The sequence below is a fragment of the Drosophila busckii genome, chromosome 2L (assembly GCF_011750605.1).
Source record: "Drosophila busckii strain San Diego stock center, stock number 13000-0081.31 chromosome 2L, ASM1175060v1, whole genome shotgun sequence".
Classification (NCBI taxonomy): domain Eukaryota; kingdom Metazoa; phylum Arthropoda; class Insecta; order Diptera; family Drosophilidae; genus Drosophila; species Drosophila busckii.
In genome coordinates, this window is record NC_046604.1 from 3,641,182 (window position 1) to 3,653,138 (window position 11,957).

General features: G+C 42.8%; 7 protein-coding genes across 7 annotated transcripts; 3 read left to right on the plus strand and 4 right to left on the minus strand.

The window, feature by feature from the left end:
- Window positions 1-503: 503 nt before the first annotated feature.
- Window positions 504-6,264, minus strand: LOC108594396. The gene is made up of 2 exons (XM_017979562.2): window positions 5,936-6,264; window positions 504-769 (listed from the first exon to the last, which is right to left on the minus strand). Exon 1 carries the CDS (start codon window positions 6,194-6,196, stop codon window positions 5,969-5,971), a length of 228 nt encoding a protein of 75 aa, XP_017835051.2. The 5' UTR covers window positions 6,197-6,264; the 3' UTR covers window positions 504-769; window positions 5,936-5,968.
- On the plus strand, window positions 1,380-5,944 carry LOC108594395 (insulin receptor). The gene is given in 9 exon segments (XM_017979561.2): window positions 1,380-1,746; window positions 2,188-2,559; window positions 2,618-2,698; window positions 2,752-2,918; window positions 3,502-3,624; window positions 3,682-4,035; window positions 4,106-4,409; window positions 4,469-5,110; window positions 5,112-5,944. Coding segments are annotated over 9 exon segments (2,886 nt in total). The 5' UTR covers window positions 1,380-1,692; the 3' UTR covers window positions 5,901-5,944.
- Window positions 6,265-6,396: 132 nt separating the features above from the next.
- LOC108602581 (tRNA-dihydrouridine(20a/20b) synthase [NAD(P)+]-like) lies at window positions 6,397-7,690 on the minus strand. The gene is made up of 2 exons (XM_017990755.2): window positions 6,975-7,690; window positions 6,397-6,921 (listed from the first exon to the last, which is right to left on the minus strand). Exons 1-2 carry the CDS (start codon window positions 7,650-7,652, stop codon window positions 6,397-6,399), a joined length of 1,203 nt encoding a protein of 400 aa, XP_017846244.2. The 5' UTR covers window positions 7,653-7,690.
- A 67-nt stretch (window positions 7,691-7,757) lies between these two features.
- On the minus strand, window positions 7,758-8,737 carry LOC108602582 (cleavage and polyadenylation specificity factor subunit 4). The gene has a single exon (XM_017990722.2). The coding sequence runs from the start codon at window positions 8,653-8,655 to the stop codon at window positions 7,816-7,818; it is 840 nt and encodes a 279-aa protein (XP_017846211.1). The 5' UTR covers window positions 8,656-8,737; the 3' UTR covers window positions 7,758-7,815.
- A 271-nt stretch (window positions 8,738-9,008) lies between these two features.
- On the plus strand, window positions 9,009-10,028 carry LOC108596587 (post-GPI attachment to proteins factor 2). The gene is made up of 2 exons (XM_017982518.2): window positions 9,009-9,752; window positions 9,808-10,028. The coding sequence occupies exons 1-2, from the start codon at window positions 9,122-9,124 to the stop codon at window positions 9,942-9,944; spliced, it is 768 nt and encodes a 255-aa protein (XP_017838007.2). The 5' UTR covers window positions 9,009-9,121; the 3' UTR covers window positions 9,945-10,028.
- On the plus strand, window positions 9,995-10,924 carry LOC108596581 (post-GPI attachment to proteins factor 2). Its single transcript, XM_017982507.2, has 2 exons — window positions 9,995-10,710; window positions 10,765-10,924. The coding sequence occupies exons 1-2, from the start codon at window positions 10,059-10,061 to the stop codon at window positions 10,896-10,898; spliced, it is 786 nt and encodes a 261-aa protein (XP_017837996.2). The 5' UTR covers window positions 9,995-10,058; the 3' UTR covers window positions 10,899-10,924.
- Window positions 10,915-11,905, minus strand: LOC108596574 (peroxisome assembly protein 12). The gene is given in 3 exon segments (XM_017982494.2): window positions 10,915-11,105; window positions 11,107-11,148; window positions 11,150-11,905. Coding segments are annotated over 3 exon segments (894 nt in total). The 5' UTR covers window positions 11,834-11,905; the 3' UTR covers window positions 10,915-10,937.
- Window positions 11,906-11,957: the final 52 nt, after the last annotated feature.

Genomic DNA, 11,957 nt, shown 5'->3' on the forward strand with positions numbered 1-11,957 from the left:
TTTTAGAGGCAAATTAACACTAATACAACTCGTACCAAGGTGAGACAATCGACAAGCCGACAAATACACAGACAGTCGCAGTCGCAGCTTTAATCTCTCAGGCCTGTTTAGCTCAGCTGTGTGTAAATGTTTGCCGGCTTGCCATGTGGCTAATTGGAGTCAGCTGTTATGAGCCCAAAGGATCAGCTGGTCGTTTGCCAGCCCAGAGACCAGCCCCAATGCACTGAGAGAAATCTGTTGCACTTGGCACGTGCAGCATTATGCAAGCAACAATTTAACTTAAACAACAAATCAAATGCTTAAAATCCATTTTAAAAACAAAACCCGGCCCCCCTTCAAAATAACACCCCAAAAACACCAAACCAACAACACCCAATTATTCATCAGCTCCGCTGATGTGCAGTGTACTTGGGTCCGTCTGCCGTCTGTCTGTGTATGAAAAATCAATTTTGTTGCCCTTGCCTCGCCAACTGATCTTATACGTCAGCGCACTTGCCCCCAAAGTGCCAAGTCTTAATTCTCTCGCTCCCTCTTTGGGCTCAGTCGACAATTGGTCATCGAAGCGTTCAGATCGTCAGATAAAATCGTTAAATTTGAAATATTTGTACTACTTGTGTTTCTCTTTTTATTAACTACAATTATGAGCATTAATGATTTAAATGAAAGTGCAAGTGCTTTAGTGTTTAATACCTTTACTTAAGTTCTAATAGTTTAATCGGAGTACTACCCGTCGTCAGTATTTGTTTGATTCTCCAATATCCCTGCAGTGCTGTAAATATATAAAATAAAATGTGTATGCTATTAGAATTGAATATAAACTTTTATGGTGTGCCAAACGTTGATAAATTGACAACAAATTGATTAAACAAACTTAGTTCATTAAATTCGCGTATGAATTGTTATTGTTTCGCAAAAATACAATTTGAAGGTCTGTCAGCGCATCAAAATTATTTATTTCTAAAGAAAAATATGACATCGACATGGAAAAATTATTGTCTAAAAACAAAGTCTAAAATTTATAGCAATAAATATAATAGAAACTTTTAAAAATTAAAATAAGTTATTAGTTCAATTAATTCAATTTTTATACATAATATATTTACATGTTGTTTAATTTTAGATGTCTTTAATAATTTTCTTAACCTAGACTTAGAGCAAATGACAACTCTATTTACTCTCTGACGTAGCACTTGAGTAATTAGCGCAATAAAGACTCTAATTCAGTTCAATTCCAAGGCGTTAAGAGCGCTCACGTTTTTTGTTTTTAATCAAATTTTAAACAAATGTTTTTAACGTAACTGTGTATGTGACTGTGTTTGTTTATTTACGTTCAATTTGCTTTTTAGACAGCTAAGCAAAAAGCTGTGACAAAAAATTAACAGAAACCCTTTGCGCGAAAAAAATAAAAACAAAAGAGCACAAAAACAATAACACACGACAAATAAAAAACAACAAGGAAACAAACTCGTGCGATATTTTGTTGTAGATTGTATTGTGAAATATATAAGCGTCAGAAACTCATAAATTGTGGCTAATCGGAGTTGCTGGAATATCGAAAACAAAAAGAAACACGCTAATTAGGTAAACAGTGTCAAAAAACTAAAGCCCAAGCGCAAGTGCAATAACTGTAAATAACAAGAGGAAGAATCTGATAAGCAATAAGAGAGGAGCCCAAAAGCCGGGCTCGAAGGCATGTGGAATACGCGACGCTTAGAATCCAATAGGCACAATGTACAGTTAAATGCGGTAGGTGCAAAAAAACAACAACAACAATAATATAAATAAATATAAAAATAAATACGTATGTATGAACAAGACCTGCATATTTTTGCAAATACATACAAAGTATTAAACTTATGTATTTCAATTAGTTTTATTCTCTATGCATGGCAACATACTCTTGTCAACATGTTGCTAGCAACATAAGACTAGCAAGACGGTTTGATTCATTTTCAATGCATTTGCTTTAAGGACATTTTAAATATTTGTAAGCATATTTAACATCAGAAAAATCAGAAGAAAAAATAATTAAAGCTACCAAGTTTTTTTTTCACAATTTTGGCAACTTTGCTTAGCAACAGTGTATCTAAACTTATTGCTAACTAAAGTTGATAGGCTCATTGGCTAACTTTAGCCTTGCAAACGATGAACGATTTTATATATTCTCCTGTTTACTGTTGGCTATAGGTAATACTTGTTGCTATTGCGCTAAACGCAATGGTCATTGCGTTGCCCAATACATATCCACATCAGCAGAAGAATCGGAGCGAGTGCTCCAGCATTGATGTGCGGAATGATTGCAATAATCTGCACCTGCTAGACAACTGTACAGTGGTCATGGGATTTGTGATGATTACGCTCATAACAAATGGACTTAAATGCAATTATTCGATGTACACGTTTCCCAAACTGCGTGAAATTACGGATTTTATGATATTTAATGACGTGCGTGGATTGGTCAATATTAAAAATATGTTTCCCAATCTGACTGTGATCAAGGGCAAGCGTTTGTTTCTCAATTATGCGTTGGGCATAACAAACATGCCGACCTTAGAGCTGGTGCGTAAACTAACTTTTATTTGTAACTCTAAGTATATAATTTTACTACTAATTTCAGCTGGAGTTTAATTCCTTGGTGGCCATACAGCGTGGTCATGTGTACATCGGTAGATGCAGCAAACTATGTCAACTGGAGGGTGTAAGTTCTATGCCTGATATTCTATTCTATTATGGCTTACAACTGACTTGCAGATCAATTGGGATCGCTTAACATTGAGCACGGGCGAGAACCATATAATAAAGAGTCCTCTTAGCAACTGCACACAGCGTGCCAGCTGCAAAGGTTGCGCCTCCAATTACTGTTGGTCCAACTTCACCTGTCAGCGCTTTGAGAACGATAATGTGGCTCACTATGATCGGTATGTGGCTCTGCTTAGATAAACAGTTACTAACTATAAAAGTATTTACACTTGCAGAAAAAATTGCTTATAAATTAATTTTATATTTTTAACAATTTAAATTTCATTGCACACGTCTAAGATAAATATGTTTAAGCAAACGTTTATACACTTTGACATTTTAAGAATAAGAAAGGGAATATCAAAGTGAAGCATTTATTAGTCGAAAGCTTAAGCTTAATCGTTTAAATGATACAGAGGCAATCGATCATGAAATTTGCATCTGTTTGCATGAATAACATTGAAAATATTCAAATTATAATTTTATATTTAGAGCTGAATGGGTGAGCGTTGCTACTACCACAGCATTGCCGCACTGCGCGTCCGCTAGATGGCGCGCCAGCGACAACGATTGTAATGAATTGTCAGCTTTTGGGTATGTACTATGCCAGTTCATGTGCATTACTGTGGACGTTCATGTAGCTATATGCTCTGTGTTTTGTTTCTGTCAAAGTGTATTGGAAAGTTGGCTGCGTTCAACTTTAGTTGCATGCTTGTTAATTTCAATATGCGCAAGTTAATTACTGCAGAATTTCAATTACAGAAATTCCCAAGACTGCCATGCCGATTGCCTGGGTGGTTGTTACAATTCCACAGCTGCTGGCTGCGTAGTCTGTCGTGGCCTAAGCGACGCCGGCGTTTGTGTAAAAAGTTGTCCTGCCGACAAGTGAGTACAGCTGGAGACATATGCTCGATTGCCAATTTAGTGTGCGCACCTTTGCAGGTATGTGCAGCATCAGTATGATCGTTGCTTCACCCGGGAGCAATGCTTGAGCTTTCATGGCCACTTCACGTTTGAGTCGCAGTGCGTGTCCTTCTGCCCCAGCGGCTACCAGCCCAATAATGCATCAGAGTGCGTGCGCTGCTCGGCGCATGAGGCTTGCGTCAGCGTATGTAACCCGGAGCAGGCAGAAGGTGTCTTCATCATTTACAATCTGGCGGATGCGGATGAGCTGCGTGGCTGTCAGATTTTAAACAGCAGTCTAATCATCACCATACGCAGTCAGGTAAATGAGGAGCAGCTGGAGAAGAGCATGAGCAGCATACGTGAAATACGCGGCTATCTCAAGGTCTATCGGTGTGTATTTTCTCAGCGACAAACAGCAGTTCCAGATTCATTTCGAGCCCATTTTAATTACCGCTTGCAGTTCCTCCCAGCTGCTGAGCCTCAAGTTTCTCAGCAATCTACGCTTCATATACGGCGATCCGCTGGAGAGTGATCACTATGCCATTATACTCTATGACAACAAGCAGCTGGCGGACTTGTGGCGCCCCACAGTGCAGCTGCACCTGACGCGAGGCGGCATGTTTATGCATCGCAACAACAAGCTGTGCAACAAGCACATACAGGATTTTACATCTTTGGTCGTACACGACTTGGACATGGACTCGCTGCAGACCAGCGATCAGGAAGTGCTTTGCGGTCCAGCCAAGCTGCAAATGCAAGCACTGGTAACTCTACAGTCTAATTGTTGTTGCGCCAAACTAGAGTCTGCTCTAATCTCTTCCAGGCACGTTCTCACAAACGCATACTGCTGAGCTGGCCCAAGGCACAGACAAGCCAAAGCGTCGAGATTCTGTATCGACCATTAGCAGCAGGACAACTCGAGACCGAGCACAGCGAGCTCGAGGCGCCAATTTGCACGCGCATCAATTGGCAACGAGAGCTGCTCTTTGCTGATGAATTGTCAGGCAATGATACACACTATAGCTATACGCTGGAGCAACTGCAGCCGGATACACGTTACAGCTGCTTGGTGCGCACTTTTGGTGGCAGCGTGCAACACGAGGCGCGTAGTGAGCTGCTCTATGTGCAAACACTGCTGGACATACCCAAGGAGCCGCTGCTAAGCATGAGCAAGAAAACCGACAATGGCTTTACTTTGCGTATTAGCGCGCAGGAGCAGGATTACTTTGTGCTGAGCGTCTATGAGTTGCCGGATGATTTGAAGTATGTGGATGAGCGTAACTATTGCAAGCAGCCAGTGTTGATCTGGCAGAATATGGATGACTGGCCGTCATACCAGGAGTTCGATTACGACAGTTGCTGTGCACATCATGTCGAGCTTTTCGAGGAGCAGCATTTTAAGGACGAAATCCATGCCATGTATCGCTGCAGTCTAGATGCGCCCTCAAATTGCGTGCCGCTGCCAGCGCAGCCAACGCTTGCAGTACAATCTGACGGGCAATACAACGCTTCATGAGCTGCGTTCTCTGCAACGCTATCGTGAATATTCGCTCCAGCTGCAGGCTTGTAACGCGATTGGCTGCAGCAGCGCTGTCATTTTGAATGAGCGCACCAACTACACCATAGGAGCGGATCTGATGCAGCTACGAGCATGTCAACTGGGCGATAGCAAGAAGTATATTGTTCGCTTTGAAGAGCCCAAGCAACCAAATGGCTTAATAGTCAGCTATATGCTGCATTATCGCATGAACATTTCCGAGCAAGTGCAGCTGAGTGAATTGAGCTGCGTCACACGTCGAGAGCATGCACTAAACAATTATGTGCATGTGGATAATCTAAACTATACATACAATGAATCCGCCGTGCGCGTGCATTCTTTGGCTGGCAGTGGTCTGACCGACTTTATACCCATTACTGCGTGTGACAGTGATATGCAGCTACCTATTGAACTGGATCAGCATCTGCATATCGGAACTGTTACAGACGAGACGCCAGAGTCGGAGCACTCCCATGGACATGGCTTTAGCATATTTGTATTTGGCTTTTTCTTTGGTTGCACTATATCGTTGGTTTGGCTGCTATACAAGCGTCGCTGCTGGCGCAAGTGGCCAGTTCTGCGTCGCTATATGCCTGTGCGTGAGCAGTGGCTGCGCGAGCATAGCGACGATCGTGAAATACTCGTCGATGGCTTTGAAACTGTGCGCTTTCAGAACAATAATCCGAATAACAACAGCAACAGCAGCAACATTGAGTAAAGAGCATGTAAACTTTTGATTAAATGTCACCTTACCTTTTAATATAAACGCAGAGTTTTCATCTCGTTTCAACTAGCGCTAGCCTTTGTTTTTGCCTCGGTTTTCTCTTCATTGTTGGCCAAAATGACAGCCGGCACGCTGGTGCTGGGGAGCACCAATATATCGCTATCTGAAGTTGGCGTTGGTGTGCGTGGCGATGCTTGTTCGCGTGCCTTGGCGCGGTCTATCTTGGCTTGCTCGTATTCCTTAAGCTCTGACAGTTTTAACTGTATAGTTTGTAATTCACGGCGGCGCATTTTCGTTTCTGTTTTGTTTACGCTTTTTATGAATTGAATATTTTTACACAGTCTGGATGACAGTGTGTTGTTGGCTTAACAGCGTCTGTTAACTTACATGCGAGCTGTTATCAATAGCGGCAACAAATTCAAAATTAAATGTAATTTTATTTACAAACAAAATAGTCATTTGAAACTACACAAAAATACATTCTTTTTTTTTACTCATCGTCTCCGAAGAAGTCGCCTAATTCTAAGTCTTCTGAGTTGTTATCAACCAACTGTTGCGTTTTAAACTCGCTAAAGAATTTTCCATCTTGATTCTCATCCCATTCACTCTTTCTAGCTTCTGCTGCAATGTGTCGCGCATGCCTTGGCGGCGTAAAGTGGTTATATGTGCAATTTGTATAAGGCGCAAAGCTAGACGCGGCATTCTCACTTGGCCGTAGGTCATAGTGTTCGTCCAGAAATGCTAAAACCTCAGACTTGCTGCCAAGGCTGTTGAAAGGTATACGCAGAGAGCGCTTCATTTCATCGCTCCACATAAAGGAAAGATGATGATGAAAGCATGAAAACTTTAAATGATCGCCAGCCGCCTCGGCAATGTCCAGCCACTGTTGCACACAAGCTCTGGGTGTGCTGTTAGCCAGTGCATAATCGCTGTTGAAAAGTGCCGGATTGGCCAGCAGACCACGTGCGGCCATCACGCCGGCTGCTTGTGTTTGTTCATGTAACTCCCTTGCATCCTATTTGATAAATATTATTTCTGCTCAATTTTGAAAACTATTATTTGCCTTACCTTTAAACTATCCACGCACCCATTAACAATGAGTGGTATTTGCAAAGATTTGCGCACATCAGCCATGGCCTCCACATTTAGTGTTTCCCTGTGATTCTTTTGTGTGGGTAAGCGTCCGTGCAGCGTTAGGAATGTAACACCACAGTGCTCCAGTTGCTGTGCCAGCTCAATTGTCTTAAGCACAGAGGTGGCAGTGTCGTTATACTGCAACAGCCGCATCTTTACGGAAACACTGAAGTCTGTCGGTAAGGTCCGGCGTATACACTGCACTATGTCACGCACCGTCTCCGGATGGTTCAGCAGCTCACAACCGAAGCCCTCCTTTTTGGCCCAGCTTTGCGGGCAGCCGCAGTTTAAATCAATCCCATCTACATAAGGATAAATTAATTGTGCCGAAGTAACAAATTCCGTTGCATCCCTGGCTGCAAACTGTGCTATAACCGGTTCATCATCCACTGCGCTGCTGAACTCCTTCTGTCTGGCCATCTCGCTGTTGTTTATGGATTCAGAAATCATCATAGGAGTAAAAGCCAACTGCACGCCGTTCTGTCGCACCAGTCTGCGGAATTCCAGCTTACTGTACCGCACCATTGGTGCACAGACGCGTAGAAAATCTTTGGCGCCGGAAAAAAGCGATCCAATATCATGATGTGGTCTGTGCTGTGGCATGTCCACCATGTCTTTCGTCTTTAAATTTAACTTCCGAAAATGTAAACAAAACGTGCAACTTATTAGAGATGGTCAAGTGACCGGTATATAGAGCATAGAAAAACTATCGATGGTTTAAACTTTTTAATGTTATGCTTGAACAGGTTAAATGATTTTCGCGGTTCTCTTAGTACTATTTATGACTATGTTGATTTGAGAGGAACGCCAGATGACCCTTGGGGCACTTGTTGGCGTAGTGACCCTTGTGTCCGCACTTGTAGCAGGTGATCTCCTCCAGCGGCGTGGGTACTTTCACAAATGGTGGCGGCGGATGATTAGGAACACCGTCTTCATTACTTTCGCCGCTGTGATCCATGGCATTAATATTGTTGCGATGCTCCAGACTTCCCACATACTGCTTACACGAGTTTGCCTTGTGACCAAGCTCACCGCAATAATGACATGTAGGTAGTTTCTTATGTAGCTGATCTTTGCTTAGATCTGCAAGTGGCGGCAGTTCAAAGCGCGGATGCATATGCTTGCAGTTGGGTCCCTCTGGGCAGAAGCCGGCCAGGTAATTCATACAAAGTACGCGACGCAGGTGCTGATGCCTACAATGAGGTCCATGGCGACAGAAGCCGCGTTTATACCAAGGACAGTCTTTCACCTTGCTCTGCGGATCAATGTGCAGAAACGGGCACTCTTTATTGTGGCAGGCATTGAAGCGGGAGTAGAAGTAACACTCCGGCATTTTGGTCATGTCGTACTCGTGGAGGAATTCACATTGATCGCCTTTCTTACAGAGACCGCGCAGCCAGTGCTTGCAGACAATGGTACGATCACCGCGTATGTGCCGGAACGGGCAGGCACTTCCTTTGTCACATTCCTGGCCATTCTTTGTAATGAAATTGCAGACGGCGGCAATAGATTTGTCCATGCCATAGAACGGCAGTGGTATGGCGCCCACCTGCTCAATAAGGTCGCGCTCCGCCTTAAATTGCAGGTGGTTGACGTTGGCCAAAAGTATGTCCATGCCGATGCGTTACTTTTTGCATAAACAATAAAAAAGCGCGTTGTTGTCAAAACGGAGAGGATTTGTTGTTGTTTGTTAAATCATTACGTGGGATGACAGTGTGTTGTGGTCACTTGATATCGATGTTTAGTGAAAACATAATCGATTAAGGCAGGTATGGAGTTGATTAAATTAGAATTCAGCAAAAATGTTTACCTTACTATTTAAAAATAGGTTAATTATGTTATGCTCTTGTAAATCACATCATAGAAATAATAATAGCTAATTAGCAAGTATGACAAGCCTTTGCGAGAGCATTCGATTTTTGCTCGTATGCTGCTTACCAGCCCTGGTCATTTGTTTACGCGATGCCGTGTACAACATGAGCATTGGTTAAAAGGTTAATAACCAATACACAAGAACAGTAAATAATGTGAGTCGCCACGCCCGCAGCAAACTATAACTATACACCCCCGCCCGCCCAGCAATGTTGCCCACATACGAGCGCCTGAACGAATCAAAGAAGGTATTCTTTCGATTACCCTTTGCAAAGTTGGCAGTTATTGCCGTCAGCCTACCACTGGGTGCATTCTTTTTCTGCGTGCTTTGGTCACTAAAGTACGACTTTGTGCGCTCCACCTTTACACACTGCGACGTGGCCAATTATTTACCTTCAGTGTCTGCAGCTATAGGCAACTACGAGCCCCAGAAAACGGTATGGCGCCTAGCCATATTTCTACACTTGCCGATGCGGCTGGCTGTGGCCAAAATGTATTTGGAGTATTACAGGGAAAACATAAGACGAAATCGACGTATGTTCGGCATACTAGCCTGCACGTTGAATGTGATTGAAGATTTTGCGCTGTTCTGCTTATCGCTATGGACATCGGCTGATAATTATGAGATACACCGCAATTCGTTCGTGGTGTTTATCGCATGCAGCGAGTGTTATATGCTGATCTCTTATATGCTCAATAGAAGCGCGAGAAAGGTAGTGCTGCTGCCGCAAGAAGAGAAGTCTTTAAAATACAAACGCAATCTATTTCTGGTCAATATTGTGGCCTTCGGCCTAGCCGGCTACTGCTTTGTGCGGCACAATGCACGCTGCGAAAGGGGAGGTAAGTTTTCAAGCCAGTTAAAATTAAATTAAATAATAATTATATATTTTTACAGTCTATACATTCTTTGCGTTGTTCGAGTACATAGTGGTGCTTACCAACATGGGCTTCCATATGACGGCCTATTGGGACTTTTATGCACTCAATGTGGTCTGCGATGCTAAGAACGGTCTCTACCTAACGCATTTTTAATTGTAAATACGCGGTATTAGCTTAAGCTCAAAGTTTACTTAATTTTTGCTTAAATTATATAGTCAGCTTGGCTCCTAAATTCGACTAAATTTAAACCAAATTTTAATACTTAGTATGGCAACGTTACACATGGTAAAGTCGCAGTTGTTGCCAATTTCCAGCAAGGATAATGTGGCACTTACAAAATTTCGCATTTCTATTGCCAACGTACTGTTGGTTTTCTATTTAATACCACCACTGTCAGTCTGCTACTTTATAATAAACACTTTAATAACGGATTTTGAGGGATCGACTGCCACGCACTGTAGAGTGTTCAATGTGCTGCCTTCAATGTCTTCAGTAGCCAAGTCGCAACAAGTTGTCTGGAAGCTAGTTACGTGGCAGCACTTTCCCGCGCGTCTGCTGCTCATTTGGCTCTACTCCCGCTACTATTGCAACAGGCTTAATCGTGGAGCACGCAAGCTGAGCTATGTGGCGTTATATCTGCTGCTACAGGAGAGCATCAGCACAGTAGCTTTGGCGCAATGGGCGCACATCAATGGGAGCGTGCGTATACATATTATAACAGTGCTTTCTATGTGGCTCTCCGGTTGTGGCTATTTAGCCATATCCTTTATATGCTACAAGCAGCAACGCTATGAGCCATTGAAGCCACATGAGCAGCTGTCTTATAGGTTGAAGCGCAATCTATTGTGTGTCTATTTCTGCACCATTGTGAGCATGTGGAGTTGGTATCTACTCCATACACAGCTCTGTTTGCCTCTTGGTAAGCTGGCCCATGGACATATATTTATTTAATTACTAACAATTTGGTCCACAGTCTATTCTGTATTTGCGCTTTGCGAATATATAGTAACACTAACTAACATGTTATATCTCTGCACTTGCTACTTGGACTTCTATACATTGTATTTATGTCATGGTCAATACGGTTACATTTTGACGGAATTTTAATAACAAATTTTGTACATAATAAAAACAATCATAATTAGGCTACGTTTCATAAATGCGCACCAGATCTTCCAATGTAATAGCATATTTGGTAATGGGGCAGCTGCCATGTTGCTTTAGATGCGTTACAATGCATTTCCAGCAGTAAACATAACCGGATACGGCGCAGGCTGTGGGAGTTTGCAGTACCAGCAAACAAATGGGGCATTCCTCCGCGTTTAGGCTCTGTTTGCTGCAGTTCTTGCGACAGCTGTGGATTGCTTCAGTGGCTCTGGATTCTGCAGTGACCCACCGAGCTTACGACGCTGATCGTTGGAATACCACCATTGTATAAACTGCAAAAAGAAGGCCAGCACCTCAAGCAATTTAAGGAATAGGTACGTCCATTTGTCTTCTTTTGGAGGCTCGCTGGGATACCGTAGCGTAAGACGCAGCGCACGAAACAATGGGCTGTGGCTTGTGGCATATTTTATCAGGTAAAGGAATGTATGCGCCGCCTTAGATGCGTTGTAGATATGGAACAGATTAATAAGCTGCGTTTCCCAGGCATAAGTATTATCATGCTGTGCACTGCGAGTTCTTAGCTTACGCTCTATGTAGGGCAGCAGCGTTAGCAATGTTGCCGATTGAAATTGCTGCTGTCGGCTAAGTAGAGCGCCAGTTGCAGTTACAGTTCTTTGCAGTCCATAGAAGCTTTCGCCAAAGGAAGAGGCACGTTTGCGTAGATAGAGGTACTGTAGTACCCAAGTTACAAGTGGCGATAGTTCTTCATTTACGCGAATGTTGCCCCAAAGCTTAAAGTCCAAACGCAGCCCAAAGTAATCAAAGATTTTACTCAGTGCTGGATATATCAAGTTGTCCAGTGTCTCCGCAGCGGATATTTCAAAGATTGATGGCACATTTTGTAGATTCTGACGCACATTGGCAGCCTCAGCCATTATTTGTATGAAATCAGTCTTTTATAGTTTTTGTTTATTGCGCTAAATAAAAACAACAAGAACAGCTGTTATCAGTAGTGATGTGCGTCTAAACGATAGGCAAGTAGTTGCCAATGACTATCGT

Bases quoted from the DNA above. Each gene is read 5' to 3' on its own strand.
- LOC108594396 (XM_017979562.2), bottom strand. From the start codon at position 6,196: ATGCGCCGCCGTGAATTACAAACTATACAGTTAAAACTGTCAGAGCTT.
- LOC108602581 (XM_017990755.2), bottom strand. From the start codon at position 7,652: ATGGTGGACATGCCACAGCACAGACCACATCATGATATTGGATCGCTT. The intron at 6,922-6,974 runs GTAAGGCAAATA...TTTATCAAATAG, and splicing joins GGTGCGTGGATAGTTTAAAG to GATGCAAGGGAGTTACATGA.
- LOC108602582 (XM_017990722.2), bottom strand. From the start codon at position 8,655: ATGGACATACTTTTGGCCAACGTCAACCACCTGCAATTTAAGGCGGAG.
- LOC108596587 (XM_017982518.2), top strand. From the start codon at position 9,122: ATGTTGCCCACATACGAGCGCCTGAACGAATCAAAGAAGGTATTCTTT. The intron at 9,753-9,807 runs GTAAGTTTTCAA...ATATTTTTACAG, and splicing joins TGCACGCTGCGAAAGGGGAG to TCTATACATTCTTTGCGTTG.
- LOC108596581 (XM_017982507.2), top strand. From the start codon at position 10,059: ATGGCAACGTTACACATGGTAAAGTCGCAGTTGTTGCCAATTTCCAGC. The intron at 10,711-10,764 runs GTAAGCTGGCCC...TTTGGTCCACAG, and splicing joins ACAGCTCTGTTTGCCTCTTG to TCTATTCTGTATTTGCGCTT.